The sequence below is a fragment of the Crinia signifera genome, chromosome 4 (genome assembly GCF_055691185.1).
Source record: "Crinia signifera chromosome 4, ASM5569118v1, whole genome shotgun sequence".
In the NCBI taxonomy this organism is placed as follows: Eukaryota; Metazoa; Chordata; class Amphibia; order Anura; family Myobatrachidae; genus Crinia; species Crinia signifera.
The window spans coordinates 45,884,450-45,907,711 of NC_139220.1; the positions used below are offsets into that span (position 1 = coordinate 45,884,450).

Here is a 23,262-nt window from a genome sequence, read left to right on the forward strand (position 1 = left end):
AAATGGATTTTGCGATATGTAGATATGTCTATCGATGTTTTTTTTCTATTCTGACTTCAAGCCACACATCCTTCAGACAAATGTTTATAAAACCTTCTCTTTTTCCTTTGCAGATTCTTCCTGAAATTCTTTCTTAAGTGTAACCAAAATTGTCTGAAGAATGCAGGGAACCCTCGTGACATGCGCAGATTTCAGGTACGTCCAAATATAATTAATATGAACAACAACTGTCATCACCACTGAGAACATAATAAAGTATATGGCAAATAAAGAGACCATTTCAAATACAGTATATTTAGACTGTTAATTGCAGTAGCAGTGTTTCCGTGATCCTCAAGTCATGCTTACAGACCAATTCAGGAGTCACATGACATGGGCACCCTGTTCTAGAGCTCTGACCAATCTCAGTAGACTATGGCGTAATGTCTATTGCGCTGCAGAGAGTAGAAGGCCTGCACATGGGCCACGTCCCTTCTGAAACTGCCCCCAGCCCCCTATCTAGGCACATTTTTCTCCAGTTGGCATCTCAAAGATCACAGATCATACGATTGGGGCCGGTGGTTGCACTAGAACAGGCATATCCAAACTCTGGCCCTCCAGCTGTTGTTAAACTACACATCCCAGCATGCCTTGCCATAGTTTCAGCATTCTCTAATAGCAAAACTGTAGCAAGGCATGCTGGGACTTGTAGTTTCCCAACAGTTGGATGGCCACAGTTTGGACATGCCTGCAATAGAACAACACAATTCAGGATTCCCACCAGTTAAACCTTTTTGGTTAACACCATCTGTTTTCTTAATCCAAATATTGTGTTGCATTAATGAAAGTCACTCCTTTAAATGTCATTTAAATCATTAGATGACTTGTGCGTGGGTGTCATCTATAAATGACACTGTTGCTGCACTGCTCCACCCAATCTGTTCTGTGTTCTTAGTCCCCCAGCACTGACGGTATACACCCTGGATTATGCTGCCTTGTTACTGATCCCCACGGAACAGGGAAAAGTCAGATGGAGACTAAAACAAGATGTCGTTTTAGGCGAGGTTGGGTGTCGCTTTTATAATCTGAAAAAAGGCATGTAAGCCACAAATATGCTCTTCTGTAGGTACGCCAGCATTTCCACAGTCTTTAATCATTTCAGTTATTTGGAGACTGAGCAATGTTTTATCGTTACTGTTATTTAACTTTTCCCATTGAAAGTCATCTCTAGTACAGCAGAGAACGGTCCTCACTATTATGGTAGAGCTACTGTAATTAAATCCTTTCCATAAAATCTTTTCATATATCCCTACTCTGCTGCACACAGTGGGGCTGTTACTGAGTTGGACACAACGGGTGTCCGGAATACAAGTATAGATGTTCCAAAATAAAAAATGAAATGCATTGAGTTTATGCAAGCCGAACACAGATTACACCTGGAGACAGTGGCGGAACTTGTGGGTGGGGAGCCCCGTTGCAAAAATATAATTCCTTTATTCCAATTCAAGTTCACAAAGGGTGACAGGGAGAGGCAGGGGAGAGGGTGACAGGGAGAGGCAGGAGAAGGCAGTGTGTGACAGGGAAAAACAGTGGGTGACATGAAGAGGGTGACAGGGGCAGCAGTCGACCCCTTAGTCCTCAGTAGACCTGGTGCACTGCAACTGCTGCACCAATGGTAGTTCTGCCTCTGCCTGGAGAAAACAATAGGTTGATGCAAGGATAAAACAGTAGTGAATGCGCCAGGTTAATGAACGATAAAACAGTAGTATATGTGCCAGGTTGAGAAAACAATAGTACATTAATGTGCCAGGTTGATGCAAGGATTAAACAATAGCATATGCACCAGGTTGATGCAAGAATAAAACAGTAGTGAATGCGCCAGGTTAATGTTAGGATAAGAGAAAGGTGCTCTAGATTATGTGAGTAGTAAGGACTGCATTGTGCCCCTGCACTACCCCCCCCCCCTCCCCCCTACACAATATAGCCATTTAGTGACAGATCACTAAGGAAACTTAAACTGCATGATGACTGGTGGTGGTGGTATGCTGTATATATCTCTACATGCCACGGCCAATTCCTCTCAGTATACCCGTGTTTAGTAGTCCCTGATTATGGCACCATGAAAGCTGGCATAGCTGCTAACGGAGGTCCTCACATGAGGTAATGCATATTTCAGTGCTTATATCACTAAGCACAGTATAAATGGCTAATTATACTGCTTACACTACAGGAAGATGACATATGCTCTCATTTTGTTTAAATAAATCAAAAAGTTAAGTTAGGTATTATAAAAGTGAAGTAACATTCCAATGAATTTCTCTTCTGATGCAGATAACTGGAACCAGTGATTAAAATAAGAATATCTGCATCTTCATTAGTAGTAGTAGTACGTTTATTTATAAGGCGCCGCAAAGTGTCCGCAGCGCCGTACATAGCAAACAAAAAAAAAACAAATTACAAGGTAACGTACAGGGTGTGTTGAAAGATACAGTATAAATAGGGGTATAGCTGGTAGAACTAAAATCAGCATCAGTTCAGAAGTAGGTGTCAAAATTGTCAAGGAGACTGAAGATGAAGTAGAGGAAGGGAAGAACAGGACAGGAGCACAGGTGAGGTAATGAGGTAGGGTGAGTACGTGAGGAAGGAGGGCCCTGCTCATAAGAGTTAACATACTAAAAATAGGTGGGTGGACGAACGAAATACAATAGGATAAGTAGGAACGGAGGGGAACAGAGGCAGGATAGGAGGATCAAAAGAGGTTAGGAGGAGGGATAGGCTAGTCGAAAAAAGTGGGTTTTGAGGGAGCGCTTGAAGGAGGTAAGGGAATCAGATAGCCTGATGGGTGGCGGGAGGTTGTTCCAGTGCAGGGGGGCAGCGCGAGAGAAATCTTGGACACGGGAGTGGGAGGAGGTGATTAGGTGAGAGGTCAGCACTATCCCAGGGTTGCCGACTTTCAAATGCTCCTCTCCGGGCTTCTCATTACTTTCATTACCCATTAAGGGGGCGGGGCTTGACTGTGATGTCATTAAGCCCTGCCCCCATTGTGGGAAACAGCCGAAATCACTGATCTCCATTGAGGGGGGGGGGGGGCTAAAATGACACGAGTGTGTCGTTTTAGCTCCGCCCCCTTCTCTGAGACTCCCGGTAATTCTGGGAGGGTCGGCAACCCTGCACTATCCACATGTATCTATAATGAGAGTGGCACAAAGGTATAGAGGCGTAACTCTGGGAGGCAATGGAGTCATCTGCTGCCAGGCTCCTGCTCACAATGGGGCACCTCTCCTTCCCTGCAAGTTCAAATCAGTTAATTGAAAGCCATTGATATAGCTTCCTTGGCCACTCCCCCTCCTACCAGGAACATAGACATCACACTCTCTTTTTAACCATGGGGGGGTCACCAATATTTATCTTGCCTCCGGGCAACTGGGACGAACTTACACCACTGCAAAGGTAGATGGGAATTCTTATTGTAATAGCTTTGTATTTTACACTGTGCAGTGTAAAGTAACAGTTTCATCCCCTCTCACTGCCCACTTTCACCCCATCTATTACGGCACTTTGAACATCGCCATAACATTACACTTGAATATTCAGTTACTTAAGAGAATTCGGAGAATTCAATTAATGCAGTTAATTAAATAGCAAACTACGAGGGAAAAGGTAATATTTTATTTCAGAGGAGATCAAAGCAGGGTCTGGGAGACTAAATGGGCATGACATCATCTCTAGTCCATTTAAAACCCATTCCACCTTCTCCTGGTGTGCAGATTGCTTGTCATTTGGTTTAATGTGTAAACCGAAGCATTATTTTTGCATGTAATAGGTTTACAGAGTGGAAACTAATGCTTGGGAAAGGTTTAGGGCCCCTTCGCACGACCAACATTAAAGGGACACGTTAATCAGGACGCAACCAGTTCTTCAAATGTGTATTAGTTGTGGTGAATAATATAATGATGTCTCTATCTATATACAGTATGTAGGCCATAGTCACTTTACTGGATTAGATGACTTGTTTTATGCCTTCTTACCTGTTATATTGAACGCCTCCTGGTCTTTAAGGCTCAAATAACATTTTCTCCTAATATGAATCTGAACCCTGGCAACATATGTGGACGCTTCATATCTCTGCAACAAAAAATAGGGACAGTCCAGCTTACAGGGTGTAATCTATTAGATTATGGAAAATGCTTTAGCGGAAATATGGGCATAACATGGGCGGTAGGTATACTGGTCAATGCTGGGGGGGGGGGGGTTGCACAATATATTGCACTTTGTACCCCTCCAGAGTATCGCAATGTTGTCACTGCAGACACAAATCCAGGGCCGGCGCTACCCACTCAGCAGAGGATGCAAAGCAGGTAGGCGCCGTGCAGGAGAGGCGCTGTCCCTGCTGTGCATCCTCTGCTGTCCTCCGTGCCTGCCGGCTGCTGCTGCGCCTGTCACACTTCATCACAGGCAGCAGTGCCGGAGGCACAGAGATCCCTCCTTGCTCATTATCAGCTGGTCATCGGCAGGGTCCGAAAGGGGGCGGGGCTACACTGACGGAGGGGGCGTGGCTACACGGGGCAGAAGGGGTGGAGCTACAAGGGAGCAAGGCTGACTGAAGACACCAGGAAACAGGAGAGGATGAGCTGCCAGTGCCACCATTGTAAAGTGTGAGTGTACTAATGTCGGTAACTGATGTGGGCACGTGTGTAGGCAGCACTACTAATGTCAGCAACTGGTGTGGGCACATGTGTAGGCAGCGCTACTAATGTCAGCAACTGGTGTGGGCACATGTGTAGGCAGCACTACTAATGTCGGCAACTGGTGTGGGCACATGTGTAGGCAGCGCTACTAATGTTGGCAACTGGTGTGGACACGTATATAGGCAGCACTGCTAATGTCGGCAACTGGTGTGGGCACATGTGTATGCAGCACTACTAATTTCAGCAACTGGTGTGGGCACGTTTGTAGGCAGCACTACTAATGTCGGCAACTGGTGTGGGCACATGTGTAGGCAGTGCTACTAATGTCGGCGACTGGTGTGGGCACGTATATAGGCAGCGCTGCTAATGTCGGCAACTGGTGTGGGCATGCATATAGGCAACGCTACTAATGTCGGCAGCTGATGTGGACACGTGTATAGGCAGCGCTACTAACGTTGGCAACTAGTGTGGGCACGTGTATAGGCAGCACTACTAATGTCGGCAACTGGTGTGGGCACGTGTAGAGGCAGCACTACTAATGTCGGCAACTGGTGTGGGCACGTGTAGAGGCAGCGGTACTAATGTCGGCAACTGGTATAGGCATGTGTACAGGCAGCGCTACTAATGTCGGCAACTGGTGTGGGCATATGGTTACACAGTGCTACTACTGTCGGCTACTGGTGTGGGCACTACGTATAAGCAGAGGTACTACTTTCAGGCAACTGGTGTGGGCATGTGTATAAGCAGAGCAACTACTTTTGGCAACTGGTGTGGGTGTTATGTATAAGCAGAGGTACTACTGTCAGCATCTGGAGTGGGTATATGGTTACGCAGCGCTACTACTGTCGGCAACTGATGTGGGCACTACTTGTAAGCAGAGCAACTACTTTTCGCAACTGGTGTGGGTGTTATGAATAAGCAACGCTACAAATGTGGGCATATGCAGGAGTACTCGGGGCATTATGTGTAGCATAATGTGTGTCAATGTCATATGGGCATTATAGTGCATGGCATATTATGTAAGGGGAATTACAGTGTGTGGCATAATGTGTAATGGGCATTATGGTGTTCTGCATACTGTGCAAGGGGCAGCATGATGTGTGCCATTACGAATAATGTGCATTACTGTGTGTGGTTTCTATAATGTGTTATGGGCTTTGAGATGTGAAGCATAATGTGTTATGGGGATTATGGTGTTATTGGTACTTTTATGTGACCACGCCAATTCCCCATGAAGCCACGCTTCTACAATTTTGCACGCGCCTTCGGCGCGCACTGTCCCTGTTTTTTCACACATGGCACCAAAATGGCTAGTTACGGCACCTGAGTAAGATTGTGCTACTGTGTAGTGTAATTTGGAGTGGGAGCATTATTGTGTGGCCACACCCCTCCCTTTGTAAAGTTTGGGTGGGCGCAAATTTATAGTTTGCAGGAGGGCGCCGAACCCCCTAGCACCGGCCCTGCACAAATCCCTCAGAAAATGCCCGCTGCAGCCGTTTCCAAGTGATTTGCACATATGCACTACTAGAAATGTCCATGGGAACAAGGCACGGCGGCCATGTTCCCAGTTCCCAGTAATATTCTATACTATAGTTTTATTCGTATTTACCTTTGTTGACCAACAGATCTGGAGAGCAATTTCTTTCTTTTGAACAACTGGGGGTAGATGTATTACAGCTTCTAAATAGACAAGTGGTGGTATTGCCCATAGCAACCAATTAGATTTTGTTACATTGTATAATAAAGGTCTCCTGCCACATCCTGGGTCTTAAGGTGGTGTATTTAAAGCCCCTTTCTAATTAAATCTTTTAGAAACTGCAGTTTCCGCATTATTTTAATCCTGACTATATAGTAATTGACTAATGTAGGAATTTCCACAGAAATCTCCTGCAAAAGGTTGCGGACCACAGCCCCTACTATTTGCAATGAGTACTGTAGTGTACGTAAGGTGGGTACACATGTACGCGATCAGCAGACCATCTTACTGTATGGACTCACTGGGCAGCTGGCCAGAACACCACAGTTCTAAGGCCTTCGAGCAGGGACTGGCTGGCCTTAAGGCATTTGCCTTTTGGAATGGTGCCTCCAGAGCTTCTTCAGCGGAAGGTAGAGAGTTATGTCCAGCTGCTCTGATTGCAAATTACACAGAATGGCAAGGCGGGTGCCGGATGACTGACTGGCCGTCAGGATTCCGACAGTCATTACACCGATGTCGGAATCCCGACTGCTAAAACTCTGACAGACAGGCAGTGGCTATACTCCCTTGTGGGGGTCCACGACCCCCATAGAGGGGGAATAGAATAGCTGGTGAGCTTAGGGAGCTACTGTGCCCACAGCATGGCGAGTTTGTTGCACTCGCCACGCTGCCTGAGTCTAATGACTGTCGGAATCCCGACTGTCAGTGTGCTATACCACACCCGGCAAGGCAGCATTTTCTTCCTGTCTCCCGGCCTGCAGCCAGACAGTGGGTCCGATTCAGACCTTCAGTGGGTCCGATTCAGACCTTCTCACTAGGCTGCATGTTTTTGCAGCCTAGCGAGTAGAATAATTGGATTTGGCAAACCTTTAACTATTAAACTGTACATTAATATTTGGCTATCCGGTCCCGGTCGTTGCTTGAGTGTTATACACCATTTATCGGTTTATGCTCCTGCCTCAGCAATGCCTACACACCTATACAATTAAACTGACGTTCTTTTGATATCGGAAGAATGGGCAGATAATTGTGTACATGTGTACCCAGCTTTATATTCCAGCTCTATGGCTCCTCATTCAGAGATTGCTCCTATGCTAATGATGTAACATAATTCCATAGCCCTTTTGGCATTATTTACAAGGTCCAGGACCTTAAATGAGAAGTACAATGTTTATATTATCTCGAGTCTTTGAAACCCGGCGCATTGTTAATTGTTCATTACGGGGCTGCACTTTCCCAGCACAACAGAGGCGTGAGATGAAGGTCTGTGGGTAGCAGCACTCTTATTAGTCTGAGGTTGTCAGTATGAAAAGGTGATCTGTCTATTTCAAACCGTGATTAATGTTATTCTGTATCAGAAGCATGCTCCAGCTTTTAATCTAGATTACAATCACGGCGGCGGCGTACCTGTATAATTACCAGTAGATGGCTATTGTTATTAGATCCGAGTCACCCTGCTGGCACGCTGCAGTCAGGAGCCACGTCTCAGAGGATGCCGGGCTGCCAGTGTTCTCCACGGGCAGAGATCCGTGTAGGTGAGTGGCAGCGACATACTGGAGGCTGCTGATCTCTGGACCTGTAACGACATTCTGTCAGGAGTGCCATCTTCACAGCAGCGCCGTCCTGCAACGTGTAAACAGAGATTGCTTAATTACGCAGGTCATGTCAATTAGAGTGACCTTTGCATTTTCCTGGAATTAATGACGTTCTCCCATGCACAGGAAGTACTCTGCGCTCCATTAAGTCAGCAGTCCCAGATAATTCCATAATAAATGATTTAGTAGGTTAGAACAAATACAAACAGCAGTACAACTCATTCGCTGTCTTCTTCATTTCCATGCCAAGGAGAGAGCGTAGTTTCTATCTGATCATAGGACTAATGTCCTGTTTATTACAAGGAGTTATCTATGAGTGGTCTTAACACAATGTGAGATCATATAATTTTGTGTCAGGATAAGATATGCGATGGATTCATCAGTGTCTGCACAGCGGCATAATTGCTGCATAGACTTTACAGCCGCTGCTCTCACTGTGGTCTGCATACTATAATGAAGGAGGGAATTTATTGTATATGTTGGGAGGCCTGTTGTCAGCTAACTTATTATTTATGTGGGCAGGCAAGGCATATGTTTACGGCTGCACAGCTCAATGGCAGCAAGGGGCCTGATTCTGACTCGATCGCTAAGCGAATGCGGCAGATAAAAAGGGGGTGGACGCTGACTTCACGTGACGGCAGCCGCCCGCCCCGTGCAGGCTTCACCACTCCTGCATTCACATAGGGATGCTCAGCGGTTTTCTGGAGGAACCCACCATTTTTGTGGGCACGTCCAGGAAATGCTGGGCGTCCACATGCGACAGATGCACCCCGCTGTGTGCAGATGCCTCAGTGACTGGCGTTCACACATTGGGTCTGCGCATGTGTATATTCACTGATGCATTTTTATGTCAGGTCCCTAGTAGCGGCAAGTACAGATGTCCCCAGTAGTGCCAGTTACAAAAGTCCTCAGTAGTGCCAGTTACATATCATGTCACAGTAGTGCCAGTTACAAAGCATGTCCCCAGTAGTGCAGTTACATATCATGTCCTCAGTAGTGCAGTTACATATTATGTCCTCAGTAGTGCCAGTTACATATCATGTCCCCCAGTAGTGCTAGTAATTTAACTGTCCCCAGTAGTTCAGTTACATATCATGTCCCCAGCAATGCCAGTTACATATCATGTCCCCAGTAGTGCCAGTTACAGATCATGTCCACAGTAGTGCCAGTTACATATCATGTCCCCCAGTAGTGCTAGTTACATATCATATCCCCAGTAGTGCCAGTTACATAGCATGTCCCCAGTAGTGCCAGTTACATATCATGTCCACAGTAGTGCCAGTTACATATCATGTCCACAGTAGTGCCAGTTACATATCATGTCCCCAGTAGTGCCAGTTACATATCATGTCCCCTAGTAGTGCTAGTTACATATCATGCCCCCAGTAGTGCCAGTTACATAGCATGTCCCCAGTAGTGCCAGTTACATAGCATGTCCCCAGTAGTGCCAGTTACATATCATGTCCCCAGCAATGCCAGTTACATATCATGTCCCCAGTAGTGCCAGTTACATATCATGTCCCCAGTAGTGCCAGTTACAAAAGTCCTCAGTAATGCCAGTTACATATCATGTCCCCAATAGTGCCAGTTACCAATGTACCCAGTGGTGTCAGTTACATATGTCCCTAGTAGTGCCAATTACATATCATGTCCCCAGTAGTGCCAGTTACATATCATGTCCCCAGTAGTGCCAGTTACATATCATGTCCCCAGTAGTGCCAGTTACATATCATGTCCCCAGTAGTGCCAGTTACATAGCATGTCCCCAGTAGTGCAGTTACATATCATGTCCCCAGCAATGCCAGTTACATATCATGTCCCCCAGTAGTGCTAGTTACATATCATGTCCCCAGTAGTGCCAGTTACATATCATGTCCCCAGTAGTGCCAGTTACATATCATGTCCCCAGTAGTGCCAGTTACATATCATGTCCCCAGTAGTGCAGTTACATATCATGTCCCCAGCAATGCCAGTTACATATCATGTCCCCCAGTAGTGCTAGTTACATATCATGTCCCCAGTAGTGCCAGTTACATATCATGTCCCCAGTAGTGCCATGCTTTTAGCAAAAAAAAAAAAAAAAAGTATATTTTGGAAACTATGGTTTCCAATGGAGGAGTTGCCAGCAGATCATGCCCTCGCATCCAGCAGCAAGTACGGGGAGAATATACAAACTCCGCACAGTTAGGGCCATGGTGGGGATTGAACCCATGACCTCAGTGCTGTGAGGCAGCAATGCTAACCATTACACTGTCCGTGCTGCCCCAATGGACATGAAGCGCACATATGAGACAAGGTTCATGCTTCCAGCTTTTTATCTTGTAATGAAAGGTAATATACAGTGGGCATCAAAGGGTTTGAACATTATAACAATATAAAAGCAAACATCAACTTTTTTTATTATTTGACTTAATTGTAGCGTTATTTGCTTATGATGCTTAAATGACTTCCACCTCAACTCAAGTTCACAATATGTAACCTTGCAGTGGGTTACAGGGAGAAGCAGAGGGTGACAGGGAGAGGCAGAGGGTGACAGGGAGAGGCAGAGGGTGACAGGGAGAGGCAGAGGGAGACAGGGATAGGCAGGGGGTGTCAGTGAGAGGCAGAGGGTTACAGGAAGAGGCATAGGGTTATAGGGAGAGGCAGAATGAGGTAGAGGGTGACAGGGAGAGGCAAAGCATAGCAGAGGGTGACAGGGAGAGGCAGAGCATGGCAGGGAGAGGCAGAGCAAGGCAGAAGGTGACAAGGGCAGAGGGTGACAGGGACAGAGGGTGACAGAGTGTGACAGGCAAAAACAGTGAGTGACAGGAGCAGCAGTGGGCCCCTTAGTTCTCAGAGGGCCCCAGTGCACAGCACCTGCTGCACCAATGGTAGTTCCACCTCTGGTTGATATGTTACTAACCTGTAGTTATCAGGGACCTGTAGTTGGGCCTGTCCATTGTACTTCCTCCTGTTGCACTGATGCCTGCCGTTTGGGCTAATTGACCAAGTTCTGAAACATGGCGCAAGCCATTGTGGTGCTATCAGTAGAGAATATCTGGATCTCTGATTCTTCCCAGCAGCCTCCATTCCCTTCCCCTCTCTCTTGTCACAGGTTTTAGTTCTTTACAGATGGGTCTGATGCCTGGGCTTGTGCAAGGTCAGAGACGGCAGTAAAATGATAGCAGTGATAGCAATCATGATCATTTTTGCTGCAGACCTCTGCACTGACACTAGCTTTTATCAGATCCACTGTCCCTGTAGGAGGTTTTGTTATATAACTCTCCATTAGGTTCTTATCAATGTGATATGTGGTGTAATTCATATATATATATACTGTATACACAAATTATTATTATTTTTTTAATTGTGGATACCTCTGATGCGATGTAGCCACTTTTTCATCAGTTACCATGCTGGCCTTCACAATGTCGGCACCACAATGTAGAAACTAGCATGTCGATGGGCACTGCTTCGATATATGTAGAATGTTGACGATCACAGTGTGGACACTCCGCATGCTGATGGTAACGGTTCGGCTGTAATGTTAAAATACTCACCTAAACGCCGATATCCTTGCGGATGCAATGCATGTCCACACGGTAACTGACGACACAACATATCACACCACCACTGATAAAAAGGGCCTTATGGGCAATATGTAGCAAGTTTAATGGATCCCATAGGAAATGAAGTTGTCAGTCACTTCTGAACAACCTGTATAATTCTTACAATAAATCTTGGCCACAAAGCATTTGATTAGTTCAATGTTACGTAAGTTTCAGAATTCTGCGAATGTTCTGTCGGGGATTCCCAAGCAGCCAAGCCGTTTTATCTCAAAACAACAGGCTGGCATTAGAGCAGATGATTATAAATACTGACACACAGCAACGCGTTCCCTCGCAGCACGTTTAACCATCTGCCTGCTTGGCCACATCTCGCCAGCTTGAATCTGTTTTGCCATGGTGGTGCTGCACGTGGGTGCATGTTGTCACTTCTCAGAGTTGGAAATAAACAAAAGAAAGCTGCTCGGATTATTTGTATCTGTTATTGGAGGGGAAAAAAATCTTTACATTTTTATGTAGAAATAATGATTCAAAACATAGAAGATGGCAGCGGCTGCATTTATATTGCTTGTCTGTCTGAGGGAATCTTTGTATCGCGCAAAAGAGCCTTGCGAGAGTGATGAGAGCAGGGTGCCTGATTGACAGATCTCTGAGTGAGGTGCTGAACCTTCTCACAAAGCATTCTGGGATTGTGGTAAGAAATCCTGGTATTGTAGCGCCTGTAGCCTGAGTGATGTCATAAGCGGGGCACTCTCGCTCTTTGTACAGCATCCTCCTTTTAGACTGCCTAATTTTTGCCGGGAGAGCACTAGAGTGACTCTAGAGTGCACAGACTGCCCTAAAAAAAGGTGCAGCGGTCATTTTTGGGGGGGAAACGAGCAGCATTGCTGCCTTCATCGCTGGAGGGTAGGTATTAAAAAAATGGGTGCGGTGTGGCCCCCACTGGGACTCAGAGGCCTGTGTGCATTGCGCACATTGCACCTATTATAAATACGCCACTCAATGGGGTTTATTCAGACCGGAACGCTGCTTTGCTAAATTGCGGAGCCCTGCGCTCAGTTGTGCGCCGCCTCGCCGTAGTGAAATCCTACCCCGCCTGCGAATGGCTTAGCAAGGCTTGCAAAAATTAGCTGGAACAGCAATTAGCTGCAATTCCATTTGTGACTCACTCACCACCGAATGATTTTCCCAATGTGCGCAGTCTGTGCGTAGCCCAGGGCAAGACCGGCAACTGCGATAGAAACAGGCTGATCGGGGCCGGAGCTGATGTTACACAACTTCCCTAGAAAAACCTGGGCAGGTCTGAGTTTTTCCTGACACTCCCCGAAAACGGATAGTTACCACCCCCAAACTCCAGCTTGTCAATCAACTTGCGTACAGCCAGCGTTAAAAAAAAGCAGGATATTATAGCAGGAAGGCCTTGTGAATGCGTATTGTGGGACGTATGCATGCGCAGTCCATCGATTATAGCCCAGCCTTCAAATTTGCGACTGTACAACAGGTCTGAATAGCCTCCAAATCTTCACAAAAGCAAAAGGCCAACATGACTATAAAAAGTTCAACATGAATTGTCGTCGATTTTTTTTTTTTTACTTTTCGTTACCTTACCATGCATGTGGACTGCTTGGGAACGGTAAAGTAATACCCCTTTTACACCGCCGCAAAAACCTGGGTTTTTCCCTCATGGACCCGGGTCAGCAGCGGTGTAAAAGTGGTTAACCCATGTCCCTTTACACAGGACTTCTACCCAGGTCCTGACCAGTGTAGAACACGGCCAGGACCTGGGTAGAGGGCAGTGTAAAGTGTAAATGGGTATGCCGGGTTATCCGACCCGGCTTCCGTTTGCAGCAATGGGGGAAGCCCAACCTCCGGACCGCAGTATCCTGCGGTCAACATGGAGGTTGGGCGGGGGGCGCACACAGCCTCCGCTGCAGTCTGCTGTACTCTGCAGACAGCAACGGAGGCAGGGAGGAGGTGGATGGATGCATGTGTGCGGCATCCGTTCACCTTGCGGACGGGGGTGGTGCACGGGGGCTGAGGGCATTCCAGCAGCTTACCTTGGTACTGGGCCTGCCTCCAGCGCGGCTATGACGTTACGGGGATCCCGGCTGGCGGATTTCCCGGCGCTCAGAGATGATGTCACCTCCGAGCGCCGGCTCGGGAACCGACTCTGTCCTTAATTTGTGTATGTGAAAACGTAATTGTTGTTTTGAAAGTCATCTGCATGTCTGGTAACTGTCCCGATTAAGGACAGCCAATACCGTCTGTCACCATGTTTAGTCAGTTTCTCAGAAGACTCTGAGCAAGGCTGCCAATGTATTGTCTTACTAGTGCATTGTGGGCAGGAATGGGGCGTGGCCATGGACTAAGGGGCTCTCTGCAGAACTATGCTAAGGGAGTATGGTCACACCCTCATAAGGGCTTGGTTATGCCTCCCTCCATTTCCAGGCCCGCAGAGCAACCCCTTTAAAATGAACAGGTCCCTAAAATAATTGAAGCGTATTTATAGGATAGGCGAGTGGTATTGTAGGCCCAGTTAAAGTTCTTAAAGAGCTGGGCGTAGCCTTGGGATTTTGACACCCTCCCATGTCTATAAGTGCCACTGCGTTCAATTCCACCGATTTACCTGTGAAAAAATAAATGTTGAGATGTATACATCTGTACACTTAACACTAATATTAAATTGTGGACAAAAAAAGTCAAGTCACTGCAAGTTTCTATGGAAATGTCAATCAAACTACCACAGGAGGTACCGCAAGATGGCTACGTGTGAGATAAGAATTTGTTCTAACAACTTTTGACATACTTCTCATTTCTAAATGAAATAGTAACAAACGATCTCATTAAATAAATAATAGGTTTCTCTGTTTACAACTGTACTATGTCCTTAGCTCACAGCAAAACATAAAAGCATTTGGCAATGTTATGGTTAAAACACAAACGTCAACAGGGATCACCAAAGTGGCAAAAGGCGAAAAAACAGGCTCAGCAACCAGACATGGGGTCAGTACGATGACCTCATAAGCGTGTCACTCCTGCGTGGCGCTCAAACCAGAGTACAGTTTCTATGATAGATTTACAAAGGGACCTGGGAAGAATGCCAGAGGAAGACAAAATTATTTTTTTTTTTTATCCCAGTGTTGGCAGCTAAAACATTAGGTAACTGATTCATTAGTACTAGTCTATTGGTCTCTCTCTCTCATATCTCAAGTGAGGTGATTCTAATTAAATGAATCTGCATGTCAATCTATCGGTGATCAATCAACACGAGCCCGGTTGCCCCCTCCTCTGCAGGTGAGAGCTGGCGGCTGACAGGCGCTGATAATGTAGGAAAAAGTGCGCTGTCTAGCTAAGTTAATTAGTCAACATAATAGGTGGATTATAGAGGAAATGAGCAAAACTGCAGGATTGTGTATGTTCGCACAAAGTGCCAGACAAGGTTGCAATTAACAGATAATTATTATATTTGGGTGTAAAATGAATAAACACATCTCTTTAGGGCCTTCATAGCTAATCTGTCCATGGAAGGATTAATGGGGAGCAGTGGGCGCAGAGCACCAGATTCTGTCCTTTGCAGAAATATTGTCTCGCGCAGCGCAGATTACTGCAGGGCCTGTTTTCAGGGTAGATTTCTCCAACAGAAGCATATTTTTTTTTTCAGTCTATCTTTATTAAGTATTTAGGGGAACTATTGTCGCAGTTGTAATTTACAGACAGATTTGTAGAACGCTTGGCATTTTTATCTCACGTATTTCCAGCGTAATCTGTTTCATTGTTGAGGGGATTTTTTATTACGCTTGTAATCCCAAAACAACTTGCCGGCGTTAACTATTTAAAATAAATCAGGGAAAGTCGACGTTTATCTCAGAAAATGAAATAGAGGACAGGAAGCCATGCATTCTCCCTCAAGCAGAGCCCTCTTTTATTTTTAAAACCATTTAATGCTGAACAGGTTTTTGTGAGGTAATTTTTTTTTAAAGAGTATAAATGACATGCATCGCAGCAGAGAAAGCGCAATTTGTCTGCCTTCAGAACGCCATGGACATCACCAGCATAGGAGGCAAGGGATGGAGTAGATGGTGGATCAAATAATTTATTGTATTTATTTCATTTCAGATATTTGTATAGTGGACACGGTACCCAGTGCCGATATTCACGAAATGGAGCGTTTGTTTGCTATTGCACATGAATGAAAATCCCTAAAAACTTACAGTATACAGTATATAATACATGTGCATTCATCTCACAGTGTGTATATACAGTGACTGGGAGGTGGCTATTCAGATGCACAAAAAAATGGTCTGTCTTGTGGGCGTGTCACAGGAGTGTTGCTGATGTCATGGCATAGTGTCACAGGAGTGTTGCTGATGTCATGGCATTGTGTCACAGGAGTGTTGCTGATGTCATGGCATCGTGTCACAGGAGTGTTGCTGATGTCACGGCATCATGTCACAGAGGAGTGTTGCTGATGTCACGGCATCATGTCACAGGAGTGTTGCTGATGTCACGGCATTGTGTCACAGGAGTGTTGCTGATGTCACGGCATCGTGTTGCAGGAGTGTTGCTGATGTCATGGCATCGTGTCACAGGAGTGTTGCTGATGTCACGGCATCGTGTTGCAGGAGTGTTGCTGATGTCATGGCATCGTGTCACAGGAGTGTTGCTGATGTCACGGCATACTGTACTTAGACACTTCATCATGTCTGTACTCCATAAGAGCGGCTAATACTAGCATTAGCAAAAAGCTGCAGTAGCAACTATGGCAAAATCTGAAAATGGTCACAGCATTTTGCAAATCAGGACTAGCACCAAATTTTGCAGTGCTTTATAGAGTATTTGCCATTCTCATCAGTTCCTGTCCCAGTTGAGCTTACGATCTAAAGTCCCTATCGCATGGACACACACGCACTGAGCGGAACGTTTGTGCTGAATACTGTTAACTTACTACTATGTTTTTGGATGATGTGGGGAAACTGGAACTCCTGGAAACACCTACACAAATACAGGAAAAACAAACTCCAATAGCTTGTCTCCAAATGTTTTCATATTCTCTCAGAACTATAGATTCAGCATATATAGCAAACATGACATAGATCGTCTCTTCTGGAAACACAAGGAACCATAGTTTGCATACTGCCATGCTGGATTGGCTGCGGCATACCAGTATATTAATTAGCATAATAATTGCATAATCTGCACTTCAATCCCTGGCAGCACAAAGGTTTTTTTATTTGCTTGTCATTGTACCTAATGCTGGGTATACACTGGGTGATACATACTGTATGCTGGTTACAGGAACCCCCCCCCCCCCCCCCCCTCATACCCTCCCCGGATACCAGCGGACCCCCACATTTCCCCGGTGCCAGAGTTATGAATTGCTGAGACTCGGGGGGGGGGGGGGGGGGGCGCTAAATATGCAAATTGTAATGATTTTAGCTCCTCAGAGACCTGCGAATTGCGGGATTTGCATTACTGGGGGCAGGGACTGATGATGTCTCCATCACAGCCCAGCCCCCAGAAGTGCTGCTGAAACACTCCTCTCCGGGGTTCTCCCGGAAAAGAGAATATAAAAGTTGGCAACCCTGCAATATATAATTTATGCATATCCCTTACCAAATTGTTAGATCAGTCGCTTCGCCAATCTACCAGTACAGTGTGTAAACCACATAATACTGATACAAGCCAGGATGCAGTGCTAAATAAATATAAATGAATTCATTTACAGATTCCATTGAACAGAATACACACAAGAGTTTATATTTTGGGTATTGACCTGTGTTTATGTCCTTTTACAGGTGGTTGTTTCCACTACCGTCAATGTGGATGGTCATGTGCTGGCTGTGTCTGATAATATGTTCGTGCATAACAACTCTAAACATGGAAGAAGGGCGCGCAGGTTGGACCCTTCGGACGGTACACCTTCCTATCTGGAACATGGTAAAATATTTTATTGATTGTCCTAAAATAATGTATCTGTGTAATTCCAACCAGAGCTTTAGTAATGTAACGGTGAAGTGATGCTGCTGCTAATATTATTTTTTGTATAATATTATCACATTTCTTAATATAAATGGGTAGAGACAAAGGGCGGTATTCAATGCCGCTGGCGAGGGGGTTAAATGGCAAAGAAGGCCGAAAACAAGCCATCTTCGTCGTTTAACCCCCCGCGCTGGCCGCTCACCCTATGCAACATTCTGGGGGAAATCCTCGCTGTCAGAGGACAGCGAGGATTCCCCCAAACAGCAAGGTTCGTGGCTAATGCTGGGAGCCTGCTGCATTTAGCCACGAACCTCGCCATTTTAGTGGCCGTACACGCCGTTTCCACCGCGCTGTAAAAACCCAGCGAGGTGGAAATGGCGGAAGCAGGGGGTCAGTTGAATACTGACCCGCGAGCTGTGACAGCGAATAATCAGCACTGCTCATCGTCACACCTCGCTAAAGAGAATTGAATACCGTCCAATGTTGAATCAAATATAATTCTTTGTTTTGGTCATCTAAAAACAGAATTTGATTGATGAATAATTGAAATCTCTTCTATTTGTAGCATTCATATATATATATATATATATATATATATATAGCGTGGTGATGGCGGCACTCAAATAAATGACACGAACTGCCAGGGATACCCCTGGCAGTTTGTGTCATTTATTTGAGTGCCGCCGTCACCACGCTGTATTACAAGCTTCATTGCTTTGATCTCTGGAGGGCACCGGTTATTTTGTTTCTGGTTTTCCGACACACCATTGGAGTGCCACACCAATCCAAAACACTATATATATATATATATATATATATATATATATATATATATACATTCCATTTTAAAAATGTTCTTTTTACGGTCCCTTTGCAAGCTGTAGAGTAACCTCCTTGAGTCACTTGTGAAATGTATGCTATACTGTAGTTGGCGTAGTTGACAAGACCTTTAAAATGTCATACAACTAAAAATCGCAGTTCTCATTTGCACCAAGGGAAGCATCAGTGTCTCATCCTTTTCCCGGTGACTAAAGACTTTAGTCTGGAACAGGGATAGTGCAAGACCCCTCAGAGCAGCTGGATGCAGCACATTATTATTCAGTGATTGAATATGCTACAAGGCAAAGCAGGGGAACTCGTCACCCTGACAGCATTCCGGGGAGAAGTGACTAAATTACTTTATGTACCATTAGTGCTAGCAGATACGCTGAACTCTCTCCCAGTGTTTATGCAAATGAAAATGAGCACACTCAAGAGGTCCTGGCAGGCAAAGAGGAGACTGACAAGATGTTAAATGTTCTTCTTTTTAAATGGCCGGTTCAATTTATTTTGTTCAGCCTTCTCCCCGTGCGGAGTCCTTTATCTATGCATTCAATATTAATATGTTTACATCAGACAAATCTTTTCTTCTGGTGGCATTCAAAGGGGGAAAAAATACACTCAAGAGACGGAAAACAGAATTGTACTTGTCTCTTGTCAAAGAGGTTGCACTCATTATAACTTCGATTTGTATTTCTTAGCAAATGTTACAGTCTCATAGAGCTCTAATTGTGCTAAGAGTTAGTAATGCCTTTTCAAAGAATAATGGCCCTTATTCAGATCTGATCGGAGTACAAATTTGTTCTCAAAATGGGCAAAACCATGTGCACTGCAGGTGGGGCTGATGTAGCATGTGTTAAATTTGGGTGGGGTGTTTTGAAACTGAAATCTTAATTGCGGTGTAAAAATAATGCAGCCAGTATTTACCCTGCACAGAAATAAAATAACTCACACAAATCTAACTCTCTCTGCACATGTTACATCTGCCCCACCTGCAGTGCTCATGGTTTTGCCCATTTTGAGAACAAATTTGTACTGCGATCAGATCTGTAGAAGGGCCAATATGTATTTCTGATGCCCCTACATTGCTTGATGTTTAGGGGCCACAGCGACAGCGATCTGTGGCCCCGCATGTCGCTGTCGCCAGGAAATTAATATCCAACATGTGGGATTAATCTAGTAATTCTCACCGGAGAACACTGGCCCTGATAGATCGCTCAGCACACAGCGCTGTGAGCTGAGCGATCTTGCTGAGAGTTCTGAGTGCGATCTAGCATCACTCAGAACACTTAGAAAATCTTCCCGTGTGTAGGCCCCTTTACAGTTGAACTGAGTATCATGGCTGTGGATCAAATGTTCCACAGTGTCTATGTTGACAGTCGATAGGTTGCCCAGGAATGGTCGTCAAGCAGAAGATCGACATGTGAATAGGTCAATATGCACAAGCTCAACACAGTCAAAAAATCAACAAAAAGAAAAGGTAAAAGTGACAATGGTTGACTCTTGAAAAGGTTGACGTAGGTTTTTCAAATTTTTTGTCTACATTGTCGACATCTATTGACATGGACTCCCAAGTAGTGTAATGCATACCCTTGGATAGCTCGCTTCGCCATGCTTCCAAATTGTAGTCTACGTGGATTGTAAAGCGCGAGAGTCCAAAGTAAGAAAAAAACATAGAAAAAACCCATGTGTCGACCAATCGACATGTCAACCTTTTGTGACGACCTTTTGTCAATGTCAACCTAGCATATTTTGACCTTGTGCCTGTCGTCCAATCGTTATTGACCTATTGGCTGTTGACCTAGACAATGTTCACTAATCAAGCAGAACCCCAGCTATCATGCCTTGTAGCTGGGGATACAATTCTCAGTGCACTCTGATAAATATCAGCATAGCTCACAATATGGCTGCCTACAGTATTCGCAGGTAACAGGTGCCCTTTAAAATCCTCTGGGAAACTAAGAGAAATGTCCCCGTTCCCTCAGCAGTGACAGTAGGCTGTAACTTTATTTTAGCAGATGACATTGTTGCTGCTCTCTCAGTGACTGCATTGCAACAGACCTATCTTAGAACAAGCCCTGAGGGCCCCAAAGCCACTGGAAACATAGAATAATGGAAAATTAGAATAGAGAAAAACATTTTTTGGACTCCAGCCTGGAGCCTCTTGGGGTCTGTGTATAAGTTGGAATCGCTTCCAGGATCCACCCAAAAACTAAAATGAGACAGTTCCTCCATCAGCTGAATGTGTTTATGTGTGTCTCTGTCACACACATACACACACCCTGTGTGTATATGTGCCCAGAAACGCCAGCACAATGTATACATATGTGTTTTCATAAATGTATACCATATGTGTTACAATAAGTGCTGGAGTTTTGTGTTACCCAACAACCCATAATTGCAAACTGTTATTATTACAAATTCTTAGTTTACACATAAAAGTAATGTGTTATTACATGTTAATGTATAATAGCGTTCATCCATGTACATTCATCATATTATTTAATGACAAAGTATTAATGCTATTATAAAACAGACATTCGATGTACATCTAACATGTATATACCGGTACATAGTAGACCAAATTCCTAGAGGAAGGGGGGGCGATTAAAAGTGGACAACTTTCCTGCAGACCATTCCACATACTTAAGTAACTTCATTTACTGGTGTATATTACAGGGCTATTTTTTAGCAGACTCCAGCAGGAACTGAGGCCTTTATTCTAGTTCACTCTTTCTGACAAAATATTTATTAGATGGACAAAACCATGTGCTCTGCAGGTGAGACAGGTGTAAAACCCCACCCAAATCTAATTATCTCTGCACAAGTAACACCTGCCTCACCTGCAGTGATGGTTTTGTCCATCTAAGAAATATTTTGTCAGAAAGAGTGAACTAGAAAAAGGGCCACAGTTCCTGCTGGAGTCTGCTAAAAAATAGCCCTGTATATACACCAGTAAATGAACAAGGGCCACAGTTCCTGCTGAAAAATAGCCCTATATACAGAGGCGTAACTAGAACTCTTTGGGCCCCATAGCAAAATTTTACTATGGGGCCCCCCTCCCCCCCTCCTGAAATGAGACAAGGGGAGACAAGTTGATGGGGATAAAGAGGGGTAGGGAAAGTGAGAGAGAGAGAGAGAGAGAGAGAGGGGTGAGACAGGTGGCTGGGGAGGGAAAGAGTGCAAGACAGAGGAAAAAAGAGAGGAGTGAGGGAAAATCTTCATCTATCCCACCCCACCTGACCAGGCATCCTGTTCCCCCCCCCCCGACCAGGCATCCTGTGCCCCCCCCCTGCCCTTCCACAGTATAAAGTGTCTTGTTACAGGACCTCCATATCGGTGCTGGATCTCAGCAGCGCAGCGTGTCCACATCAGTGGGTCCCCTCAGCAGCGCGGATGTCAGGCAGGCAGCCCGGGTCCCGCTGTCACCCCCGCTGTCGCCCCGGGGATGCCGGTACTAGCACCTTTCTCGCGCCGGGGCTGGTCACCAGATAGTGATGTTGAGCCCCGGCAGCGTCATAGAGAGAGGGGGAGAGCAGAGGCTGGTTTAGCCAGACCAGCTCCTCCCCCTTCATAGGCGACACCAAAGATGCTGCGGAGGGGGAGATGAAGTTAGCATGGGGAGCCGCAGTGGGGGTTAGGAGAAGATAGGGACGGGACGGCAGCACTGCGGCTGCCGAGGCACTAGATAATAAAGATCTAATGGGTGCAGGGATGCCTGCTTAGCCCTCGGGCCCCCCAAAGGCCCGGGCCCCATAGCAGTTGCACCCCCTGCACCCTCCATAGTTACGCCACTGCCTATATATAGATAGATAGATAGATATACAGACAGTATATACTGTATAAAAATTGCAATGTCCAGCCTGTCGAGCGCCTTTACGTCTATAAAGCTGTGGCCAGGAGCTCGACAATTCCTGGCCGTTCTTGGGAGGCGATCCCTGTTCAATGCTGCCTGGGAAGACAGCATTGAATAGGGCCCCGCCGCTATTTCCCCCGTCGGGAATAGTGGCGGGGGATTAAATACCTCCCATAGTGTGCCGATAATATGAGGATTTTAGGAGGAGAATATATTGTTGCGCAGACATCAATCGCTTTTAATGTGTCCGAGCTTTGGAAATCAGCGCACATGCACTCATGATAATGCCACAAGAATCACATAGGTGGGTGAATCAATTGGGCACATCCACTCGTTGGCACTAGAGGTACGCTAGCTGCAACATAGCCAGTGCCCCTAGAAAATTACTTTGGGGAGTTATATCTGTTAATGTGAATGGATGCACATCTTCCCTGGCTTCGGAAAGAATCCCTCTGTCTCCTAGACTGACTGGCTCCTGAATCCTACTGTTATTTGTCTGCCCATGATATCCGGCTACCTATCCTGCCCTTCTAAATGTCACAGGATATAATATGTACTGTGCATTGCCATTCTATTGCAGATTTCAGGGCTGTAAAACAGATATATATGTTTAAATGGACGAAGGAACTGTTGGTGTATATGTTCAGTAGTACGGCTCTATCATTGCGCAGGCCCCCCGCAGTCTGCGACAAGGGTACCAGATGGATTGGAGAGTGGGTTAATCCTATCACAAGGAATCTTCTATGACCATCTGGATAATCCTGAGCTCAGAATCAATGGCTGTGAAAGACAAGAGAGAGGCCAAGATTAGCGTACACGCAGCACTTTCCAGGAGCGCTGTTCATTTCCGAGCTGGGACCCTGGCTATTTATGTATTACTCAGTCAATATTCTGTGTAGATCCGTGTGCTGCAGATTCTCCACACCCAGCTATATCTAGCAGCTGCGCCATCACTCAGTGGCTGTCTCTGAAACAGTTAAAGGTCTTGCACCCATCTCCCAGCCTCAGAGTTATGGTTTTGGAAAGGGGTGAGGGGAGTATCCTCTAACATGGAAAAATATTTCTGTTTCCTAATAGTACTTAGAGTGGATCTGTCACCGAGAAG

The 23,262-nt window shown here is 45.5% G+C and overlaps 1 protein-coding gene across 4 annotated transcripts in view; it reads left to right on the plus strand.

Moving 5' to 3' along the window:
* Positions 1-23,262, plus strand: part of EBF1 (EBF transcription factor 1) — a 310,040-nt gene that overhangs the window by 217,396 nt on the left and 69,382 nt on the right. For all 4 annotated transcript variants that reach the window (XM_083181698.1, XM_083181700.1, XM_083181701.1 and 1 more), the window contains exons 7-8: positions 114-195; positions 17,299-17,440. In XM_083181698.1, coding sequence (XP_083037824.1) covers positions 114-195; positions 17,299-17,440 — 224 coding nt within the window. The remainder of the gene's footprint in view (positions 1-113; positions 196-17,298; positions 17,441-23,262) is intronic.